The sequence below is a fragment of the Zosterops lateralis genome, assembly GCF_965231275.1.
Source record: "Zosterops lateralis genome assembly, chromosome: Z".
NCBI classification, from domain to species: Eukaryota; Metazoa; Chordata; class Aves; order Passeriformes; family Zosteropidae; genus Zosterops; species Zosterops lateralis.
The window spans coordinates 20,680,342-20,703,998 of record NC_139800.1 but is presented as its reverse complement, the minus strand read 5'-3'; the positions used below and the strand labels follow the sequence as shown (position 1 = coordinate 20,703,998).

General features: G+C 52.8%; 2 protein-coding genes across 4 annotated transcripts; one reads left to right on the top strand and one right to left on the bottom strand.

The window, feature by feature from the left end:
* Positions 1-10,464: 10,464 nt before the first annotated feature.
* On the top strand, positions 10,465-11,904 carry MSMP (microseminoprotein, prostate associated; the record flags this gene model as incomplete). Its single annotated transcript, XM_083883156.1, has 3 exons — positions 10,465-10,576; positions 11,223-11,331; positions 11,715-11,904. 3 exons carry the CDS (start codon positions 10,465-10,467, stop codon positions 11,902-11,904), a joined length of 411 nt encoding a protein of 136 aa, XP_083739282.1.
* Positions 11,905-12,776: 872 nt separating this feature from the next.
* Positions 12,777-23,467, bottom strand: RGP1 (RGP1 homolog, RAB6A GEF complex partner 1). Of its 3 annotated transcripts, XM_083884486.1 has the most exons (9): positions 23,220-23,467; positions 22,628-22,767; positions 19,321-19,457; positions 18,881-18,964; positions 15,219-15,368; positions 14,994-15,140; positions 14,506-14,633; positions 14,089-14,266; positions 12,777-13,870 (listed from the first exon to the last, which is right to left on the bottom strand). In XM_083884486.1, exons 2-9 carry the CDS (start codon positions 22,741-22,743, stop codon positions 13,647-13,649), a joined length of 1,164 nt encoding a protein of 387 aa, XP_083740612.1. In that variant the 5' UTR covers positions 22,744-22,767; positions 23,220-23,467; the 3' UTR covers positions 12,777-13,646. The 3 variants fall into 3 exon arrangements, with proteins under 3 accessions (XP_083740612.1, XP_083740611.1, XP_083740610.1); XM_083884485.1 differs by having other exon boundaries at positions 14,994-15,368; XM_083884484.1 differs by having other exon boundaries at positions 14,994-15,368; positions 23,400-23,467.
* Positions 23,468-23,657: the final 190 nt, after the last annotated feature.

Sequence of the window (23,657 nt, the reverse complement as noted above, 5' to 3'; positions counted from 1 at the left end):
GAAAAAGAGGTACCTGGGTTCGGGGAGCTGCAGTGAGAGTTCTAGCATACCCCAAGTTCTAGGGTTTGGGGAGGGGATGTCTCACGCTGGGGGTCTCCAGTGTTTGGGGAAGTCAGAGGGGTGTGGGGCATTTGCATGATGGGGCAAAGGAGTACGCTGGGGAGGGGGGCAAGGATGTGAAGGGATGCGGGGTAGGTACAGCCAGCTGGAAGGGGAAGGGATATTCTGGGTGTCAGTGTCCTCACAAGGGATTTTTTGGAGGTCTTAAGTTGTGGGATAAAGGACGAATCAGGGTCTTAGGAAAGGTTGCCCGGGATCTGTCTGCCTCCCTTGTGTGGGCTTCCAGTGCTTTGACCGTGGGTATCTCTCCTGGGAGAAGGGGAGCAGGTTAGAGATATCCTCGAGGATTTGGGATGCAGGGAGGCACCTGGGGAGTTGGACCCTTGGAACTGGGATGTCCTGAGGAACCAGAGGTCCCTGAGACCCAGTGTGTCTGCCCAGTAGTGAAAGGTGCACTGGAACCCATGCCACAGGGACCTGGCCGAGTCAAGACCTGCCGAGTCAGGGGGAGCTGAGGGCAGGGGATAGCAGGGGGCTGGATGCAACGGGCATGTCACTACTGCAGCTTTTGGGGCTTCGGCCGCTCCGCTATGGGACACAGGCCTGTGGCGTGGTGGGGTAGGAGAGTGGACGCCTACGAGTGAAGCACAGGGGAGCGCACGGGGTGCAAGGTCTGGCTATGGGGCAATGAGCTTTGCACAAGCCCCGTGGAACCGTGCGGCTGGGACAACGCCGGCAGAGCGGGGCTGCCGGTACACCCGGGAAGTTGGGAAGGACCTAACGGGATGCCATGGGCTGCCATGGGGGGCCGCCCAGCCAGGGAGGACACAGAGGTGCCGTGCGTTTGTTTGCAGGGCGCTTCGGTGGGGCAAGGGGGGCTCGGCGGGAGCAGCATGCCTGAGGTGCATTCCTGGCATTCCCAGCCTGCTGCCTGCTCCCATCGGGCGGGGTGGGGGACGATAGAGACCGGAGGGGGGCGTTGAGGGCGGTGCCAGCCCCTGCCCCACGGCTCAGAGCTTGTATGTTTGTGTGTGAGAGCACAGGGAGGGCGCACTGGCTGCACGGCGGCCCCGCAGGTCTTGTCGCTGTCACTGGCCCTTCAAGGTCCTGCGTGGTTCAGATGCGTGAGGGATGCTGCGCTGAGCGGCGGGCAGGGTGTCGCTGTCGCCTCCCGGGATTTTTGGGCAGGCCACCAGAGCAGAGCAACACCGCGGTCATGGCACCACAGGGTGCCCCGGCACGGATACTTCCACCTCTGGGAATCACAGTCCCTCTCACTGCCCCTGCCATTCACACTGCAGGTGTCCCCTCAGTGAGTGATGTGCGCCTCGCGTCTCGGGGTCGCGGAGCTCAGCTCACCCAGCCCAGCAGAACCCGAGACGAAGGGATTGCATTCCCGGCTATAAATATCTCGGTCCGGTGTGGTACGGAGCTGGCAGCGGTGCTTGAGCCGAAGGACAGTGAAATCCAGTCGACAGTGATTACATCCAGAAATGAGAAGCTGGAAAGATCTGGAAGAACTTCCCCATGGAGTGTGGAGCTGGACACGGTGGGGTGGTGATGGTCCCACTGGAGACCACAGTGTCAGTGAAGGGTGTCACAGAGGGTGGCAGGCGCTGCACCTTGCAGGTGCCCCCAGCCCAGCCCTGTGGCTCCAGTCCTGAGTCTGCGGTGGCACAGGCCGGGGGCAAAGGGGACACAGAGAGGCTGGCAACAGACTGAGCGGGAAAAGCCTCCGCCGCGCCCTCTCCGGGAGGTGGTGCTGCTCCCGCAGGACCTGCGGCAGGCGGAATGCCTCTGGCGGAGGAACGACTCTGGTAAAACAGAATAGAGATACGGGGAAGAAAAGCAGAGGGGGCGGAGGGAACGAGGGAGGAGCCGGTGGGGGTTCGCTCCAGGAGGGATGGGGCGCGTGAGATGCCGGTGACGGGGAATGTGGGTGCGGAGGCACCCCGTGTGTGCGCGTGCGAGCCACCAGAGGGGGCCCGGCCACCGCCCTGGGGCCACACACCCGCACCGGCACCGCACCGACAACACGACACCACAACGACAGCGACACCACAATGGCACCACATCGACACAACACAATGACACCACACCGGCACCCCACGGACACCTCATCGACACCACACCGACACAGCAATGACACCGCACCGACACCACACACAGAGCAGACACACTCCATACACACCACACACGCACCATACATACCCCACAGACCAGACACACACCATACACACACCATACACACACCATACATCCCATAAACAGATAATACTCTCACCATATACTTACCATACACACAGATGTATCATACCTTAGGATTTTTTAAACTCCATTGCACGTTCCCTGTTACATGGAATTTTATTGGCATCCCACACCTTGGGATGACAGTCTTCCCTTGCACTGGGCTGCACCCTGCACCCTGGTCCTGGTAGTCTGTAGTGGTACATGGCTGTCTATGGTGGTTCATGGGAATCCATGGTGACCCATTGTGGTGATGCATCCCACCTTTTTCAGGCTGCACTGAGATCTGAGAAATGCTTGTTAGACCTCAGCCTTGAAAAACAGTACCTGGGCTCCGCTCTTCTTTAGCTTTTCAGAAGTACCTCCTGCTTCCAGGAACTTCAGCTGTCTTACAGAGCTCTTGGGGTTTTTTATGAACAGCCTTGGCAACTGTTTTTCTTCCCTGAGAGGCAGAACATCCCTGTTCTCAGATATTCAAAGCAAGTGCAGGCTGAAACTGTGGCAAGAATGAAACACTGTTACAACTAAAGCCCACTCTCTTGTAACCCTGTAAACAGTGGTCCAAAATGAGACCCTTTGAGCTGTCCCGGAACACAGCAGATTGTGGCCAGCAACTGCCCTCTCAGAGCCAGCAAACTCAAGTCTGCTGTACTTGGAGGATCACTGAACGATGATGGATCCTGGGCTGATACTCTCACTCCCTGAGGCTCAACTCAACCTTTGAGGGGATGCAAAGGCATCCAAAGTGAGTATTTCACTGACCTTTGAAGGAAATTTTTCACAGGTACCTTGCTTGCAACTGTCTTTCTGTCTGTGTGCATGCCCCTAAGCATAGGCTATAGCAAATCTGGGAGAAATGCTGCTCTCTTACATGTTTAAGTATCTCAGATCTAAGTAACTTAGGCCTGTAACTAAGGTTAAGTCAAAGGCTATAAGCTAAGTTAAAGGCTGCTAAAGTGTTGTTCTTTTGCTAAGTTTAATTTACATAGGTTAGATGCTTGTTAAGTGTTCTTCTGTTAAATTGTTAAGTTACAAGTTAAGTAGTGTAAAGTGTGAGTGCTGCTAAGCTTTTAGGCCATATTCCTCTTTTATCCTTGCCCCCAGCATCCTTTTGTCATACACACCTAAACACACACACACACACACACACACACACACACACACACACACAAACTCTACTGTTTCACAATTCATTTCTGTTTTGTTTGCCTGGATTTCATTGTTGCTTTTTTCCTCCTCAATGTGCCTTAACTGTCTAGTAAGTGGTAGAGTGAATCTTGCCAATGAACTTTGTTGTGCTGCCACTCAATATTAAATCTGTTTTTTGCTGATACCCTTGCCAGTGATTTTTAAAGTGATCTTACACACTTGTTCATCACACACATGCTGGCCCAAGGACTGCACTACATCATGATAAGCACTGAGAGCACAGCTATGCTCATCTGTCCTGGGGGGCTCACACCCCTGAGATTCCACTCTTCTTTTCCATGTTCTCCTGGCAAGCATAACCAAGCGCTCAGTCCTCAGTGATGACAATAATTTTTCCACCTCCTGGCATGCAGCAGCACAAGGCCATGGGCCTTGCCAAGCTTCTTCACCTCCATGCTGAAAGTGGAGCCAGAAACCTGCCAGCCTCAGGAGGTGGCTGTAAAGAGTGTGGCAGGCACCACAAGCGAGTGCCTGCAGCACGGTTGTCACTGTCAGGGCCAGGTGGAGTCCTGCAGACACTGCTGTGCCAAGGCACAAACAGTGCTGGGCCACGGGGAGGTCTAGCATGGATGGGCAGCAGCCCCTTCCTGCTGGAGGCTATGGAAACAAGGCAGGGATGGAGAAGGCACCACTGAGGACTCACATTTCTACTCAAGTGTGAGTCAGGGTTCTACTGGGCTCTCTATTGCTGGTGCTCACATTGCCACCCCATCCCAAACAGGAGAGTAACACCTTCAGAAGGTCAGAGAGGCTTTGACCAGGTGGGCACAAAACACCCAGGGAGTGGTGTAGATACATGGGGTGACCTTTTCACATATGGGCTTCCTGTGCTTCTGCTGTCCAGGCAGCCTGAAGGGCTCCTTGTTTGGATTTGAAGTTTGTGTGCCAGTAATTGAAAAAATCGAGCAAAGGCAAGTATTTTAAAGGGAAAAATGTGGTTAAATGTGGCAGCTGTGTCACCTCCCTGGTCCAGGACATGGGTTGTCCCAGTGTGTCCATGAGGAGAGCCCCTAGAACAACTCTCTGTGCCCCAGACCCAGGGTGGGACCCTAGGAGTGTCCTTGCAGGGCACCAGGACAGGAAGTGTCACCCATGAACTCCTTCAGGTGGGTGCTGCCTGTGCCAAGCCGGGGACAGCTCCTACAGTGCTTTCCTCTCCAACTTCTCTGAGGTCCTCAGGCTGAGTATGTGGGGTCCCAGTCCCATGCCTAGGTAGTCTCTTCCACCATGAAGCCACCAGCCATCCATGGCTTTGCATGTAGACTGTCCCTAGAGCAGGGTATCACCCCAGCATGGCCCTGTGGGTGCCAGTAAAACAGCCAATGCACTGTGCAAGAGGATCCATCTTTCTGATACCACAGTGAGGCCAGAGATCTGCAGGATCCACCCAGGACACTGAAAGCCTCAGGGTCTCCTGAGGCTCTCTCCATTCCTGCATCCCAATGAAACAATGTGGCCAGGACCAGTCTGGTAGTCCCCTGTGGATCCTCAGCATGTTCCAGGCCATTGATATGCTGAGGTCAGCACTGGTGGCATGACACTGCCATGGCAAATTCCCCTCCAAAATGAGAGGCCTGGACCATTGACCTCACTGGTAAGTCCTGAGGCCAACAAGTGCCTGGCCCTTTTTTTGGCTGGTACAGCTTCTGCGTGGCCTAGGAATGATCTCCCAGGGTTATTTCTGACTCACAGGACAGGAAACATTTTGGGGTTTAAGCCAAGCTGAATAATATGCTCATTTCCTTGTGCCGACTACAAAGCACCTGCTCCAGGGGATTTATGGAGTGCCAGCCTCTCACAGTCTCTCTGCGGCTGCTTGCCCAGATGTTTTTATTTTCCTGGTATGGCCAGCAAGAGCCAAGGCCTGTTTTCCTAAACACCTTGTGACCTCCTGGCACATTTCCTTGAGGGAGCCCAGGTAGAGCCACAGGCTGCAGCACGCCCATGCTGGGATATCTAGGGTGCTGGAGAGCCAGAGTGGGTGCCAACACCCTGCCAGGGCTGAGGGTAGCAGAAATGCATGGCTGACCCACTGATGCCAAAACCTGGCCTGATGCAGAGCAGCTATGATAAACAACCTGGGAAAGTGCCATAAAGTGCCAAAGGAGTGGAGCATGGACATGAGCAAGGGAGGATGAGACCATGTGAGAGAGGGCAAGGGGGCATGAGAGCCCGAGTAAACTACAGCATGGGACTGCCCAGGACATAGAGCCCATCCCATGACTGGGGACCTGCAGACACCATCCCACAGCAGGTCCTCTCCCATGGCAGAGAACCCACGCACGCCCTCCAACCACGGTTGTAGAGCCCCTGTGAAATGCTGTGCCTAACTTCTGGGGTCAGAACACCTCTCCCCTGCGAGGAGGGTCAGGGTGTGGGTGCTGAGGCTGTGGAAGACACAAGGCATGCCAGCATGCCTTGCAGCCCATGCTTCTCCATTGGCGTCAAGCTTCATCCAGCAGGCATATTTTGTCCCCTTTTTGGAACAACAATCTCATTTCTGGTAGGCTGTACTCCAGCCTCTCTGAGCTACCCATCTGGCTTACCAGCTCCTGACTGCCTATCTCTTCCTCAGCCCTCTGCTCACCTCTCCCCAGGGTCTGGCCAGGCCAGTGAGCAGTGAGCATTCATGAGTGGTCATCACTCAGAGCTGGCATCTACCTGCACCTGCCCTGGTGCCTTGGGTGCCCTGGTGCTTGATATATCCTCAAGGTGCTGGGTAAAGAAAGATGCCCACACCCCAGAGCTGCCTCAGGGTCCACAGCAGCACCCATGCAGTTTGGTCCAGTGATAAACTGGGGTTGTGGATTTTTTTTTTAATTTTTTTTTTTTTTTAATGTTGCTGGTTTTGTTTTTGTTTAGAGAGAAAATAAAATACCTTTGGGGAGTAGGAGCCAAACTCCCCAGTGCCTAAAACAGCAATCGGAGCACTTCCTTGGATTTATGGTGTTTGCTTTCACAATGCCAGCCGGGATCCTGTTTGCTTCCTGCTCTGCAGCTGCAGCTCCAACTGAAGCCTCAGGAGATTCAGGTTTTATAACCTTCCTGGATTCTGCTGATGGCAACTGGTCCAGCATAACTTATTACCCCCTGAGCCTTCTGCAGTGCCCTGGGGTGGGCCGTTGTCACCTCATCCCAGCACCACTGGCTTGGGTGCTCTGCCTTCCCCATCCATGGGGTCCCTCCCTCGAACTCAGCATTCTGCTGCTCTGCAGAGGGATTGCTGAGAGAGGAGGTCATCAGAACTGTGCTCTTGGTGGGGTGCAGCACCAGCTACAATCTGTGAGCTGGGCCAGGAAGGAGTGCTGGGTCCTTCCTGTAAAAGGAATGTGACCTTCTGCGGGATCCTGGGATACCCAAAGGTGGTGACTACTCCTCACTGGCATACACGTAGACAGGCACACACATGATCCCTTCTATTGGGCTCTGCCTGGTAAATCAGAGTGACTGAACTTCGAGAGAGGCACTTTTCCCAGCCCTTTTATCCTTTCTGTGGTTCTTTCCTGGGTCTCTGTTGCTCCCCAAGGTGTGAGACCAACAATGGTTGCTTTCTTTCAGTCTCTGCAGCAAAACCTCCTCCAGGCTGGCACAGGAGGAGAGGGTGGGTGTCAGCTCCTCCTGCTGCAGCCCCCCTCAAGAATCCAGGCAGAAGCTCTGAAGCACCAAGTCCAATTACAAGTACTGCTTTCCAAATTACAACTTCCCCTCCTGCACAACCAGGACCAAAATGTTCTGGATCACCCATGGGGATGTGTGTGCTGGGGCCAGGTGGGTGCCCAAGGAATGGAAAAGTGGGGGAAGCAAAGTGGTCAGGAGGTGAAAAGCAGGATCAGTAGGCTATGGGGGACCACCAGCCTCTTTCATTATGCACAGCCATAGTGTGAACATTGGTCCACTACCCTGGTCCGTCTGCAATGTGCCAAGAGGTATCCTGACACTCTTCTTTTCTCTGCATTTTACCAGCAACACACTTTGATGAAAAACCCAAAAGCCAATGATCTTGTGTGGAGGCCCTTGAGCCTCTAAGGGAAACTTCTGGAGGAATGCCTTGCAAGACTCTACCATAGGCTTTGAAAAAGCCTCATAGCTTAGGGTGAGCAAAAAGGCTTCCTGCCAGAGTGCTCTGCAGCCCGATGTTAATCTACCTCAGTTTTGCTTTTCCCACTGGCCCGTGGGCCTTGCCCACCTCTATTGTTCATATATGTACCCAGTTCAAGATTTCTCTTTTCCCTGTTTCCCCACTGGTTGTGATATTGCTGATGGTCTGCTCTCACATCCTCTATAGATCACTGCCCTTTGTCTTGCCCTCTGTGTTCAGACTATTGGCTCCTGACCCCCACACTTAACCCTGGACATTCCTTTGATCTGGCTCTTTCTGTCCCTGGACCCTTCAGCGTGAGTCTGCAAAATAAACTTCACTGGAATTCTATACAGGAGACCCTTCTTGCCTTCTTTTCTGAGCTAAGCTTTGTATGTGTGAGTGTGGACCTGAGTGTGCCTGTGCACCCCCCCCCAAGCAGCCTCTTGAGAAGAGACACTTTTCTGGGAGAGGTAGCGGCAACCACCATCCATCTCCATGCTGCTACAGTCTCATAGTTTTAACCCTCTATTTAATGTAGCCATTAACCATAATGGCTACAGAAATCCTGAGAATGCCTCTCCATGTCCCTGATGGAGCAGGGGCAATGCCCTTCTACACAGCCAAGAGATGCTGTCACCTCAGGATGAGCACTCTTGTGGAAGTCTGTCTAACCCTGTGGGCCTCTGAGTAAAACCCACCACTTCCTCTTTTTTAACATTTGCTGTTCTTTTTGATGAAACAATGATGGATTATTTCAGTGCAGTTACTAGCATGCCAGACTTCTTTTTCCAAACACACAATAGGAATATTAATTAACTGCTCTGACGACAAATGCTTTTATCCTCCTTATATAGTAACAACTCGGCACCAAAGGGCAGGTTCCATTTGTCACTGGTACACTCTACCATCCCGGCTCATGGCCCAGTGGTCAGCAGGGGGTGCCCAGCATTTCTCTGATTTGTTATCAGCCTTTCCCAACAGATCCCACACTCTGCCATCTAGCCACCTCCAAGGGATCATCCATGGCACTACAACAGGACTGGGGTACTTCTCTAAGGGGAAGAAGGGATGCAAACCCAGAGCTTTTCCCTCAGCAGCAGGAGCGCAAGCTGCAGGAGATGAATGCAATGGGATGGCAAAGGGGCCCAGAGCACCAAAGGGAAGGGACTGTGCCTTCGAATCCAAAGGCAGGGAATCCGGAACGGATAAAGTGGATAAAAGGAAGCTTTTTTTTCTCACTCTGTGCTTAATTAGACTGCCACAGGAAAATGCTCAGGCCAAAATTTAGCAGGATTCAATGAGGGATTGGGCACTTACAGGGATAAGAAAAATATCCAGCTATAATAGTGAATGCCAATACAAATTCTGGAAGGGATATTAAGCCTCACGCGTCAAGGTGTAAATTTATCCCAAAGTCTCAGAAAGCAGGGAGCTTAATGCAGGGGCAGATGACCCACATACGCCACCGCTGCTGATGCTGCCTCACTGCCAGCGCGGCCTTGTGCTGGCTGAGCCCCCTGCTGGACCATCCCCAGAGCCCTGTTTCCTGCTGCTGGCAGCACCTCTGACAAGGGCTGCAAATTTCTTTTGGCAACTCAGCCCTTTGCTTGTAGCTCTCTGGGGCCATGTGGCTCCCAGGGCTCTGACCTCCTCCTTGCACATCCACTCCCTTTTCCAGCTGATAACAGCCTTATCACTTCAACACAGAGGCAGCCCCTCTGGGTGAGGGTCTGTGAGGTCCACAGGCACATCCCTGGGTGATGTGGCATCTTCCCAGAGGTCCTTGCTTCCAGTCATATCCCTCATTTACCTCTCAGGTTACTTGTTGCCCAAAAGCACTTTTGCCTCCTGATTTTATTCCTCCTATTTCCTGCTTCTGCAGGGGCCAGTCTGCGGCCTTTGAAAGAGGATTGCTCAGCTCTGGTACCTTGTCTGTGCTCCAGGTGCACAGGCACAGTCCTTTTTCATGGGCACTGCTCAGATGAGCCCCAGTTCTTTCTCTCCTGTTCTGCATCAGTGGCAGTTGCTGTACTGGCTGCTCTGGTCACAGCACCAAGTTCTGTCAGAGCTCAGTAAGTGTTTGGACAACACTATCAGGCACAGACTGAGATTCTTGGGGTGTCCTGTGCAGGGCCAGGAGTTGGACATGGTGATCCTGATGGGCCCCTTCCAACTCAGCATATTCTATGATTCTCTGATTTTAAATCTCCTGTCACCCCCCAGCCCATGCATGGCCATAGCCTGGCATGGCTGCAACTCAGGCTGGGGTGAAAGTGCCATGATGCAGTACTCAGGAGCTGGCTGCAAGCACCTTCCTTCCCAAATGAGGATGGTGCCACTTGCATCCCACACTGTTAGCAGGATGCTTTTGCAGCTCTGCGAGACGGGATGCTCCCAAAACCTTGGCTTGCTGTGAAGAAGCAGTGATGGCTCAGCATGACCAAAGGGGAGCCTGGAGCTCTCCTGGTCAGGAGCCAGAGTCTCCCGTGCTTGCTGCTTACATGCTCATCACGCTGCAGAGGGCAACGCCGCTGGGGACCTTTGGATCTCCCCTCGCTGTGAAGCCTTGCACCCACAGGGGCTTCCAACTGGAGAAATTTCTGGAGGGCATGAATCAGCTTTTCACAGCTTGTTAAAAATCTTGATCCTACCTCTTGTTTTCATGCCTTTCAAATCAGGAAATGAGTTTTACAACTTTTCCAGTGGGGCACAGCTGGTGGCCAGAGTCGTAAAGCTGAACTTTATAAATATCTCTCATTGGGATCAGGGGAAGAGCATTAAAAAGGCAGAGAGAGAGAAAGAGAAAGAGAAGGGAAAGGAGCAAAGGCAATAGAGAAGCAAAGCGAACAAGTCCAGCTCAACCATCCATGGCCATGCAAGCACAGAAGATGAGGTGTGCTTGGGGCAGGCTTTGCCTGCTTCTTTCCCTCCTCCTCCACCTGCCGGGCTCCCAGGCCAAGTGCTACTTCCAAGCTAAAGGTAAGTGAGGAGGTGAGATGGGAAGAGACTGATGGGAAGAGGAGGCCTTGGCTTTCCCAGCATGGCAGGGCTCTGCCCTATGCTTGAGAAGTATGGAAGGGATTGTGCTGAATTCAGGAATGGGATCATGGGCCAGTGGTGAGTGGAAGGAGCAGTCTATAAACCACAGAACAGCTCCCCAGAGCTCTGGCTGAGAAACAGCTCTCTGGGCCATGAAGGCTCCTGGCAGGAGCCTGGCTGGGGCTGAGTGTGCAGGACTAGCAGCAAAGGGAGCAGGGTGGGCCATCATCCCTCTGCTGTCTCCCCGCAGGGCTGCAGAAATGCCCAGACCCTAAGGGGTGCTGGATTTGTCCTCTTCAGGGAAGCAAGAGCCACTTGCTTCTTGTTGTAGACTGATGGGGCAGTGGTGAGAGCCCAAGGCAGGGCCAGGAGAGGGTGGATGGGTACATCACCCATGGCAGATGACAGGGCATTCCGTTCCTGCAGGACAGTAGATAGACCACCATATATCTTCCATACCATAAGGTGGGTAAGAGGTCATCATGACACTTCTGTCCCCTCTTTCAGGGCACAGGGGTGTCAAAGAGGCTTCCACTCGCCCTCAGCACAGGCCCATGTGTTCTCATCACCACTGTTTCCTTTGCAGCTCCCTGTGAGTACGAAGGGAAACAGTTCTCCCTTGGAGAATCATGGCTGAGCACCAACTGCCTGCTCTGCACCTGCCTACACCCCATTGGCGTGGGCTGCTGTGAGACGTGAGTGAGGGGCCATGCTGGGGTGGGCTGTCACTTCCCACCACGGCACCCCTGGATCTGCAGCAGGGGGTGTCTGGTGGCTGCAAATGCAGCAGATATCAGAGTCTTGGGAGGGCTGTGGGGCACCGACTCCTGGGGAACAAGAGGCAGAGGTGGGCAGGACCCCACTAGGGCATTGAAGGTGGTGGGGTGAGTTGGGCAGTTGGAAAGGATATCTTGGCACAGCAAGATGCCCAGATGTGCCAGGAGCCATGTCCTGACCTGCCTGAGCTGGTCTGGAAGGCATCCTGTGCAGGGGGCTGTCAGCAGGAAGTCACCCAGCCCAGTCAGCAGCTCCCCAGCACTAATCAGGGGATCTAACGGCACCGTGTCCTCTCCCACAGCACCCAGCACCCAATTGACTTCCCTGACTGGTGCGAGGCCCACTACGACTCACAGACTTGTCAGATCTCGGTAGTGCAGAAGGCCAACCCCAGTCTGCCGTGCGTGAAGAGCGTGGAGCACGAGTGGGGCTCGGCCGGGACCCCCGAGCCGCTGGCGAACAAGGTCCTGGGTGCGGGGCTGAGCAGATAGAGGCTCGGCAGCTCTCCGCGCCCCTCGGCGCCGCCCTCCCCCCTCCAGAGGACACCACCCGCATGCTCCAGACCTGCCCCACCCACCCTGTAGAGGCATCACCGCTGGCACCTTCGAGGGAAACCACTATCCACACACCATGGTACCAAGCTTTGCTTCTGCCTTCAGCTTCCTGAATCAGGGCATCCTCCCTGTGAGGTGTTCTGCACACCGTGGAAATGCAGATTCTACAGGATCTCCTCCCAGGTCGGCAGAAAACCTTCAGCGACTAAAAAATACTACAGGACTAAATCAGCCTGCTCCATGGCAGTCCTGCATTCCGACATCCAGCTCCAAGCAAAGCAGCTCCCTACTCCCTCCCAGACCTCGATTCTTCTGCACAGCAGCTGTGGAGACCTTACTGGGGTCACCATGGCACCTGGTGCAGAATCCCCACACCCTGTACAGCCCCTTCTGTGCTCCCGGTGTGCGAGGGGCACAACACACCTCTGGAACCACTAATGCCCCCGCTCTGAAAGCTCCTGGGGTTGGTCCCTGGCACTGTAGGCCGGCCTTGGGCAACACTACAACAGAGCCAGCCCAAGGTGGGTGGCAGAACAGGATGTCCCCAGGGGAGACCCCCATCCCCACTGGCAAGGGAGCAGGGTGCAGAGGGTTCAGGAACCAGAAGCAATCCAAGTGCCAGGGGGGAGGCAGCCACCCTGGCAGCTACCCCAGCTGGTGCCATGCCTGTGTTGTGCAGAGCCTTGTGTAGATGTTTCTGTTCTTGCAATAAAGATACTGAACAAAGAGGTCTCCAGCCTGTGACTGCTGTAGAAGGTAGGATGTGTCCAGCACCGGAAACAATGTAGGAATAAGGCTCTTGGGAAAGCTGAGTTTTGCACACTCAGATGTTTATTACATTACCATGCAAAGAGGAAAGCTCATTGGAAGGCTTCGTAAAAATGGGGAACTGGCTGTTGAGCAGGGAGATCTCCATGCCAACTCTCGGATGCACAGCATGCATTCCTTACAGCCCCCCAAGGATCCAAAGACCAGCAGAATGCCTTCACACCCAGGAGCCCAGGCAGACAAACAGCCCAGGGGCTCAGTACTGCTCAGTTTTGAATCATGGTCGTACTGACACAGGATAGGCCTGCATCCTGGTCACCAGCACATGCCAGCAGCACAGGGCTGGGCTGTCAGGACCTGCCTCCTCCAGATGGGGGTGGCTGGGGCACTGGACTGTATGCATGGGACAACGCTCCAAGAGACAGGACACATGCCAGGGCAGGAGAGCAGGCTCTCAACCAGCTCAGGTGGCTACTGTGATTGACAGACCCCTGCTCATAGGGTCTCTCTAAGGGCACAGCCTTCACCCACGGAAGCTCTTCAATGGAAGAGCTCCCTTGTCCCCTCCCTGGGCTGGGCCTTTCTTTCTTGGAAGCCCCATGGGGGATAAAGGCACATCAGCGATTCCCTGGGAAGGCAGATTTCTTTTTGCTGAGTGCTAGGATTTGCACCTTCACCCAGGCAGGAAGGGTCCAGCTCCAGCTGAGAGCTGCAGCACAAGACTGCATCAAGCAGCGTTCTTCCACTCATGAACAGGACAGACATGCCCAACGCCCATCTGCGCATCACAGGTGACTCCAAGGGGACACTGGGATATGTGCACCACAGCACACTGGTGACAGTCCTGCCTGCCATTCCCACTGGTGGCAGCACATGCTTGCAGCTCTGCAGGCCAACAACCTCTTCCTACTTCAGATGGTGATGGAGTTAGTGCTGGAGAACTGAGATACGTAGGAAGCCAGGATGGGGTTGGTAGGAAGAACTTTGATGGGCAAGTCCCAGCTGAAGGTGTCCACTTCCATCTGCTCCACCCCAGTCCAGGTGACAGCCTCGGTCTGGCTCCCACGAACCAAGCAAGTCCCCGCTGACTCCCCAGAAGTCACAAACTCAAAGTGCAGCCTCCACTTCAGGGACACTGTGGGCAAGAGGGTGGTCAGGACTTAACACCCACAAGGGCCCTGGACAGCAGCTGTCACAGCACTGTCTGAGCAAGGGGACAGCAAATGACCTCACTCACACAGGCCAGCCCCCTCCCAAGGGATAGATCTCTGCTGAGCAAGGGCAGGGCTGGGGACATCACAGTCCTCCCGCAGAGACAAACAGGGGTGGGTCCCTTCTGTGGTGGGTACTAACCGACGTTGGTGGTGAATCCTGGGGTTGAGCTGAGTGGGATGGGCAGACTGAAGCTGCTCTGCGCCGTGTGCAGGCAGGACTCCTGATGGCGGGCATGCATGGTGAAGGAGACAGGCTGCCCCCGCCGGCGCTGGAATTCCTCCTGGATGCTCTCCTCTGTCTGCAGGCTCACTGAGAACTGCACGGCGATTGGCAGGGTGCTTGCTCTCACAACCTCATACATACCTCATGCAAAGCCTCCCGGCTCCATTTCCCAAATAAGCTCAGGACTGGACCATTGTCCCCCCCACATTCCAAGGAAACCCCAGCTGGGTCCCACTAGAAACCCTCACAGCCCAGTGCCACCTCAATCCCTTCTCCCCCATCCCTCACCCTAAATCCCTGCCTCTCCCCAGTAATCCCAGAGACAGCAATGACCTGAAGACATGGGATATCTCCTTCTGAGAAGTTGAAGGTCCCAATGACATCCTCTCCAATCTTATACACTGTCTTAAAGATGCAGAACGTCCCCACCTTCCCACGAGTGTTGCTGATGTTATACAGATCTGTGGAGCAAGAAGAGGGGTAAGGGTTGTGGCAGGACAAGGCTCTGCTATGTGCAGTGCTCTGGGTTAATGACATGACCCCTGCCTCCTGTTTGGGTGTGAAGGACAATCCCTAGAGGTGGTATATTCTTTGGGAAATTTCTACAGTGAGCAAGGGCAAATCCTACACTGACTGTCACGTGCTGGGCAGAGGGTCTCTCGAGCTGAAATAGGCCCTGACCCAAACAGGCCCTTATAGAGCTACTCCACAGCCATAGCTGGAGATTCACTTTCTCTGTGACAGATATTTTGCAGTTGCCCCTGAGATGTCCTCCATGCTTCTTAGAAGGACAGCAGGTTTGAGCAGGGAATATGACCTACGCAGGCTGCGTCGGGAGGTGGCCACCATGAGCAGTTCTGTCGCTAGGTCTGCCAGGCGAGAATCTTTCTTCAAGCCCTCCTCCTCCTCCAAAAAGGGGTTTGAGGGTGCAACAGCCTCATCCTGTGGGAACTGGTAATCCTTGAGGCCTGGGAAGAAGGTGAGAGTATCAGCAGGGCAGGGTGCAGCCTGGCTCTCCATGCAGGGAGGGCAGTGTGTGGCCTTACCGTGCAGCACAAGGACACGGAAGGGCACGCGCAGCAGCTTGATGGGGGAGCTGACGCGCTGGCAGCCGATGGTCAGCTTGTACACGTACTTCACAGACTGCCCCCGGAAAGAGGGGGGACCATCGACCGGCAGTGTCTCACAGTATGAATCTGCAAGGGGTGCAGAAAATTGGCTTTCCAAGGCCAGAGGGAAGATCCTGCAGCTGTTGTGTGCAGGCTCCCTGCACCAAGTGTTACAACCAGCAGTGCTGAGATAGGGAAAGTGCCTGGTGTTTTCTGCTGTCTCCTCTTTCCTCCAGTGGCCAAGCACAACCTGGCTCCCCCGCATCAGGCACACTGCTCCTCACATCACATGCACCATCATCCAGATATTGCTTCCAGCACATACAACCACACACACAAACTCTGTCTCCAAAGAATGTGAAATATGTAAAATCCAGGAATACAACCCCAAGAACTAAACTTACTCATCACGAGTTCAACCTGAATTTGCCTCTGTGCACTCCTCTGCCCAGCACTCTCACAGCACAGCTTCCTCCATTTGGGTACTGATCAGTACTTCATGCCTCTTTTGCTTTTGCTTTACACAAACCCTCAAACTCAGCAACAAGGTAGTTTCCTCCTGTGTTTTTCTTTGAAGAATTGCAGCTAAATGATCAAGAAACAATTCCAAGACCTTCACAACAACCTGTGGTTTGTCCCCTTGACAAGATGATGATTTAGACCACAAAGCCTCTGATTCTGAGGGCTCTGAGATAGTGGGGCCTGGCTTTCACCACATTCAGCCCTCCTAGAGCCCCTTGGCCACCACACAAACCCCAATGCCTCTTGACACAGTGTGAACACTTCTGCAGCTTTCCCAAACCACACGCTGTATAACAAGAAAGACACAAACAGTGAACTGAAAGTCTCCACCTCTCTGGCTTGCCCATCGTAATGCAGATATGCCCTGCCAGAGGAAGGGCAGCATCCTGCTCTGAAACCACAGATCCTTCCCCATGTCTGGCACACACTGAATGTTGAGGCTTAGATTAAAAGTTAGGGTTACATTTTAAAATATAACTTCTGGATTTAAAATAACAAGACTGGAAGGAAGAAAAAAGCCTGTGCTAGTGTGTAGTGTTGACAGGATGTCACACCTTAAAACACATGCCTCTCTTTCTGGACTAGGGTGCAGATAAAGCAGAGAACTGTCTTAACAGGGAGGAAAATCAGATATTTCCAAAGAAAAAAGCAGACTTCTGTAACCCCCATATCAGACTCAACAAGAGTGCTCACAAAGACTTTCATGCCCAGTGAGGATAACCTGAGTAGAGACCACCACAGTCAGAGGAGGATGGACAGTTTGCTACCTGGCACAGGAATGCCAAGACTGAGGAAGTCCCAGCTTCCATGCATATCCCAGAAGGAAGCACATTCCTGTCCCTACAGATGCCTTCCTTACCCACCTCCTGTGCCCTGTGGCTGGCCTTCTGGCCTGTGTCCAGGCTGCTTCCATTTCCTCTCCTCTCTGTGATCTACCAAATATTTGAAGGTGTTACAAAACCAGAGTGGAGGCAAAACAGCCACAGAAAAATTATTTGAGGAGTTGAGAAAAAGCCTCATGGTGACAAATTTAAAGACCTCAGCCTGTGCCATGTGTCAAAGGACTGGGAGATGAGTCAACTTTGACACATAGGCACCACAACAAGAGTAAGGTATTGGGGAATAAGTTGGTCAGCAAATGAAAACAAGTCCTTTTATCAAAAGACAGTCTGGCATAACCTCAGCTGTATGTGCCAGCTCTGGCTGCAGTTTAATAACACAGTATATTGCTGAAGCAGAATTAAGATTTTTTGGGTTTTCTGGTTTGGTTTTTTCCCCCTTCCCAAACTGCGTAGCAAAACTCAAAACTTCTGAAAAACAGGAAATGAAGAATTAAGATACACACCCACACAGCCTTAACTCTCCCTCCATGGAGCTGGCAGGAGACCCCAGGAATGGTCTGCAAGCGTGCCAGCTGCAGTCTCGCATGAGAGCAGCAGCACCACAGGCTGACGGAATCGGTGTGAACAGCCTGGCAGCAAATGAGACCAGAGCTGTGATACAGGGATTTCAGTGCTCAAAAAGCAGCACAACATTCAGCCACATCACATGTGATGAATGAAACAGGTGCATCACACAGCCAAGGGGAAAGACTGCACAGCCAAGGAACCTCAAAGAATAGAAGAGTTTGTGTCCTTAGACACAAACAAATAGAGGAGCTGCATCCAAGCACCAGGCCGATGCAGGCTACTTGTGCCACTGCCACCCAGAGGCAGAAAGGACACACACACACACACATCTCGACGTCATTGGAAAGGACAGACAATCCCTAGCTTAGCTGGGGGTTGAACAGCTTCTGCCTGTTAATCCAGTGAACAGTCAATCCCTCAATCCAACCCCGCCACCCGGAACTTCAGCTGTCGTCACTGATCTGTTATTCCAGAAACTGCCCAACCTGCCTAGGGTATGCCAGGAAAAGGGACTTCCTTCTGCTTCCAGGGAATGGATGCTCCAGCCCCAAGCACCAAGGAACACAGGAGAATCCAGGTGAGCCTCAGGCAGCTAAGATTTCTGCCTCCTCTTCCTTCCTGCTGGCATGGCCAGCTCCTTTCCCCAAGATGCTACTGTAGAAAAATAAATGAATAACCAAATGTCTTCCAACAACAGGCTCTGCAGTTTAGGGGCACAGCATCAAGATGGCACTGCCCCACCCCACTAACCACCAAACCACGCCAGCCTGGTTTCACCAGGTCCACCTTTCCCTCCAGTCAGGCCCCTCCAAGGCCAGAAAGGCAGGAGACACCAGCTTTAAAACCAGCCATGTCACAACCCTGCGGCTGCTTGCTCTCACTTCAGCTTTGCTTCCAGCTCTACAGAGCTCAGTGATCCAGCAGAGCCTGTCCCAGCATGGGCACTGTCTCTCCTCACTCTGTGCTCTGCAGTGTGAGAGGTCTCCATCAACCATTCCCAGCAGATCCCTGGGACAATAACAAAGCTTTCCATGCACAGCCTGACAGGCCCAATATCACTGCTGCTAATCACAGGCCACTGGAATGTAAAGGGGATCCGACATGACCTGAACAGGCTGGGTCTCACAGCCAAGAGAATAGCACATACTCAGCTGTTTCCAGAGCTGTCTGCTCAGACATGGAGAACTTTGAGCAAAGAAGATGAGCATGACTCACTTTCACAGCAGGAAAACTATAACAAAGGCTATTATCTCCAGGACAGCCACAACCTGAAGACGAAGCACAAACCTTTAGAGGACACCAAGAATACTCCAGTATGAGTGAAGAAATAAAGGCAAGGAAATGCAGGTGTGTGTAGATATTCCTCCTGCTGCAATCATGTATTTCAAAAATTTTACACCTTGCAGCTACACAGTGAACCTGCAGCAAAGGCTGCAGGCCAGGGGCAGGACTGGGGGGACGCATTGCAATACACAGCCCTAGTGCAGCAGAGAACAGACTCTGGATGATGCAGCAGATCCTCAGCATTCACACTCCAACCAAAGCACCCGGCCTTTCATAAGCATCAGAATCTCACACTTGCAGCACTCAGGTCTGCAAAGCCAGTTTTGAAAGCAGAGCTCCCCCGGGGTGAGCTCTGTGAACAGGGGAAGAGAAGACATGACTCACAGGACTTGGACTCCCCAGGATCCAGTCGCAAGTCACAGAAGAGGATCTTTGGTGGGGTGGACAGGATACACTGACCCCGCTCTCCTGGAAGAGAATAAGAAACATATGAATGCTGCACAGCCTCAGGCTGTATTCAGGTCAAGCCTTACCTCCATGGGAAGGAACAGGGAGAAGAGAGCCAATGAAGAAGGATCTCTTGCCCTGGTCATATCATGAGACATTGCCAGTGCAGCTGGACAAACAGTTGTGTTTCAATTCAAGCCAGTGTCACTGCAATTTTAGTATTAACAAGGTCTCACGACATCCATCGCCAGGAAAGCAACACAAACTTCCCGCTCACTTCTATGCTGCATCAAGACACACATATTACAGTCTGCTTGACTCCTGCCCACTGTGCTCTCACTGTACCTACCTGGGTGACAGGCAGGAGTGGCACTCACCTCTGTTGGGGACAAAGACGGTCTCATTCTCTGCCTGCACATCGTGCTTGCTGCCATCAGAGGGAGGGAGTGCCACCCGGTTCTCGCTGGCGTGAAATTGGCAGTGGATCTGGGCGCTGGCCCATGCCAGCATCTCACTGAAAGCAAAGAATAAAATTCATATCTCTGCTTTAAACCTGAATTACAGGGGCTAGAACTGGGAGAAGAGCAACTCTGTCCACTCAGCTCCATGCAGGGCTGCTTGTCTGGAAGGAAGGCCTTGCTTCACTGTCACTGAAGCCACTCTCACAGTCCCCTTCCAAACAAGCCTTGGGAGTAAGCTCAAGCTGGGATGCTGACTCAAAGCCACTTCTACTCCAGCTGCTGACAACAGCTTCACCCAAAGCCTGGCTCTTTTTAAGTGGCCCAAGGACTCTTTTTAAGCAGGAAAAATTGCAGTCTGAGCCACACACCATTGGCACAGCACTGACACGGCACGAGAAAACACATCTGCCCCAGGAAACATGCTGCACACTCATGGCAGAGGACAACAGGCAGTGGAGGTCAGCAGCCTCTGTTCATCTTTCCCATCATCCACAGATTGGGACCAGCCACTCACTGCAGTCTTGGGAGGATACCTCAAGCTGTTGTATGTGGGCCCTGGCAGAGGATACTCAGGCATGAGGAGTCAAATCCCAAGCCAGAGGTGACACACAGAGCAGCACTCTGGTAGCAGCACAATCATTAAGGAAGTGGCAAATTCTAAAGCAACAAATTCCTGCAACCTGGGCTCAGCTGCCCCTGCCCAGAGCATGGACATGCCCCAGGCTCAACACTCCTCGGGGCAGGTAGGCACAGACATGCTTCCTCTGACCCCACAGCACCACCCCTAACAAGAATATCAGCTGCTGTTTATGCTAGACCAAAGAATGATGTTTATGGGCCTTTCATTAGGACCTATTTACTTCTCCTTATGCAAGGACTCTGCTGACGGCAACAGGGGAGGCAAAGACGTAATTCTGACCCTTCTCTGTACAGCCACAGGAATTAATGTAGGGCCACACATCCAGCACAGAAAACAGTCTCATGTTTTGGAGTCTGCTGTGACATCAGCTGTTCGATAGGGCACTTCCTATGGTACTAGTGACACCTTTCAGTTTCCCAATCACTCCTCTATTTTTATTTTCATAGCAGTCTCTATAGTTTAGCCAGTGAATAGTTCCTCTGGTGTTTTCCACCACCATGATCTGATTAGTAAGCACCAACACCAGAGCTTTAGGTGGCAGAGGGATTTTTTGTGGCACACGGGTGTCCATCCATGTGACACATCAGAGCAGTTAAAGGTCTAGATGAACCAGGGAAAAAGGTGTGCTGTATTTGTGTCACCTGACTAATGATGCACTATCTGATCTTCTGTATGTGATGGCTGCCCTTACCCAAATATACCTCAGTTACTATACCTAGTTGCTTTGAGCCCTACAGCTGTAATTCTGCATTTTCAAAAGTACCAGCATGGCTTTTCCATCGGGGCTGCCATATGTTTTTTTGTTGTAAGGTATCTGCTGTTTGGAAGCAGGGAACTGCTCTTGCTGGAGGCAATGTTTGCTAATTTTATATAAGCTTAGAGTGATTATAGTACCTTCAAACACCATATTTTGAGTATTCTTTTCTTCCTTTTTCAGTATTGCTTTACAATATACCATTGGATTGTTTTCATTTTTTCTAGCCAGATATCCAAACAAAATTTGCATGTCCCTTCCTGCCAGCAGAGCTGGCTTGTTCAGCTGGTGCTTGTTCAGCAGTGGAGGATCCTGCACTGGTGCTGAGGTCACTTCCCTCCAGCATCACTTCCCCACAACTCCTGTAGCCTACATGGGACATGCTCTGTGCAGCCTCTGGGTAGAAGAGATTTGTTTCTTGTACTCCATCATCAAACTCATCTCCTGCTTTTCCTTCAATTCTGTCCCTGTGCTCAAAAGGCGGCCTCTCTGCCCCTCCACCTGTCGGCCCCAAACCTTCCAGGTTCTGACAGGTCTATCTGCCTGTTGCAGTCACAGCGCTTTGATCTGGCTCCTGCCTTTACACAACCCACGGCTTCATTTTCCAAACCACCAATCTATTTGCTGCTGCCACTCATTTGACACGGCCACGTCTCACCTGATTGATCACCTGGGGTTTTTCTTATTTTAAATTTTTTTCCTTTTCAATTTTCCTTTTCTACAGATCATAACATATCTGAAGTTTTAAATGAAGCTCTCCTAAACGCACTGCAAACCCTCCAAACCATGCCACCTGGTAACCTTGCGGTCCCACATGTTTCAGAAGTAGGCGAAACACCTCTTGTCATCACACAGGACAAAGCTGTGGGAAGCTGGATGCTCATGCCACAGCTGCATTTGAAATCTGAACTCAGCAGTCAAAAAGAAACAGGAAGAAAAGATGGGAAGTTAAGGAAGGCAATAAATACAGAAGCCCTCTGCTGCTGAGACTGCAGGCACTGCAAGTGGGCCCACCAATGCAATCACATACGAACATTGTACTAGTGACGAAAACATGCTGAACCTGACAAGGCTGGAAACAGACACTTCCCAGGATGGACTCAAGATGAGGAAGCACTCTCCACTACCTAAAGAGTGAGACAAAGCCACACACTCAGCGGACATCAAGGCTTTGGGTGATTACTTGTGACATGGAGTCACCCCACTGTGAGCCAATATGGGAAGTTCCCATTTTCTCACATTTCCTCAGCACTGCTAAGGGGAGATGCAGTCCTCAAAGGCTGGGCCACAGAAAATGTGGCCACAGAAGGTGCCCCTTTCATACTCACCTCTTTGTCTGCCATCTCTGGAGGCAGAGATCACACTGGTCTATCCAGCACTGCTGGACAAAAGAGAGCTTCTTCTACAAATGCAGGAAATAATGATGTTGCCTGGATGCTGCTCTGTAGGACTGTCACCCTGGTGTTACCAGATATCCCACTTTGACAGCCAGTTTGGCTTCATTTTCTGCCAGTCACTGTCACTGAGGGCTCACCTGAGGGACAGAGAATCTCCTAACTGCATACTTCTTTCCTTGTCTACTTCTTGGGGACACAAACCCAGCATAATTACCTCAGCTTCATCCCCAAAATTGAGATGGTGCAAGGCCTCCTGAAGGGAGTGTCTCAAGTAGGGAAGTCACAAGGGGCTGAGCTGGCACCATTGCCCCACAGTGCAGACATGACTACTACTCCAGAGAGAGGAGAGAGGGCAGGCCGCTCCCTCTGGAGGGACACAGGCAGCTCCAACATTTAGAGGCTCTGTGCATGGACTGGCAGAGGCTTCTGTACCTGCTGGCAGAGGTCGATGAGGCTGATAATGGGTTGGTGAAGGTGATCACACACTCCAGCACCTCCCCTGCCAGGAAGACAGGCCCACGGCCCAGCTTGGCCAACACTTCGATCATGGCTTGGACAATCCTGCTGCACACCTGCCAAGAAAAGGCAACAGTGGGCATGTTATCACAGAATCATGAATTCAAGGAATCACTGAACAGTTTGGGGTGGCAGAGTCCTTAAAGATCATTAAGTTCCAACTCCACTGCTATGGGCTGGGACACCTCCCACCAGACCAGATAGCTCAGGACCCCATTCCAGCCTGGCACTGAACACTTCCAGGGATAAAGCAGCCACAATTTCTCTGGGCAACCTGTGCCAGTGCCTCACCACCCTCCCAGTAAATAATTCGTTCTTAATAATTAATCTGAACATAGGCTCTTTCAGTTTAAAGCCACCCCCCTCTTTGTGCTGTCACGGAGACAGGGAGAGAGGACTGGGCAATGTAAGTGAGGGGGAATGGGGACACAGACACAAACACACACACACACACACACAGGAGATGTGGGGAGAAACACGTAAAAACCCCGTCCTTACAAACACATACCTTCCTCCCAGGTCCACACAGATAACGAGGGTCAGGACACACCGCGACGGTGAGAAAGGAAAGCCCTGACAACCCCAGCCCTGCGGCCCCTAACGCAGACACGCACACAGACAGCTCCACCCGAGGGATCGGGGACAGAGGCCGCAACCTTTCCACAGCTCCCGTCTCGGGCCCACTCACCACCCGCACAGGCCGCGCTCGCCGCCCGGCACCACTGCAGGCCCGGCTCCCCTCAGCCGCCCGGCGGGGATCCGCCGCACTCGGGGAGAGTTCGACAAAGCTCGGGTAGCGCTCGGGAACCCTCGGCAACACTCGGGTTACAATCGGCAACTCTCGGGTTATACTCGGCAATACTCGGGTTACTCTCGGCAACACTCGGGAACAATTCGGACACCCTCGGCCGGCTCACGGGCAGCTCCCGGCAGCAATCGGGAGCGC

What these genes read in the sequence shown, in the direction of transcription:
- RGP1 (XM_083884485.1), bottom strand. Translation starts at nt 22,743, where the DNA reads ATGATCGAAGTGTTGGCCAAGCTGGGCCGTGGGCCTGTCTTCCTGGCA. An exon ending in CGTCTTTGTCCCCAACAGAG is followed by an intron (nt 18,965 to 19,320) that starts GTGAGTGCCACT and finishes ATTCTCTTCCAG; the next exon opens with GAGAGCGGGGTCAGTGTATC. An exon ending in AGGATTCACCACCAACGTCG is followed by an intron (nt 13,871 to 14,088) that starts GTTAGTACCCAC and finishes TCTTGCCCACAG; the next exon opens with TGTCCCTGAAGTGGAGGCTG.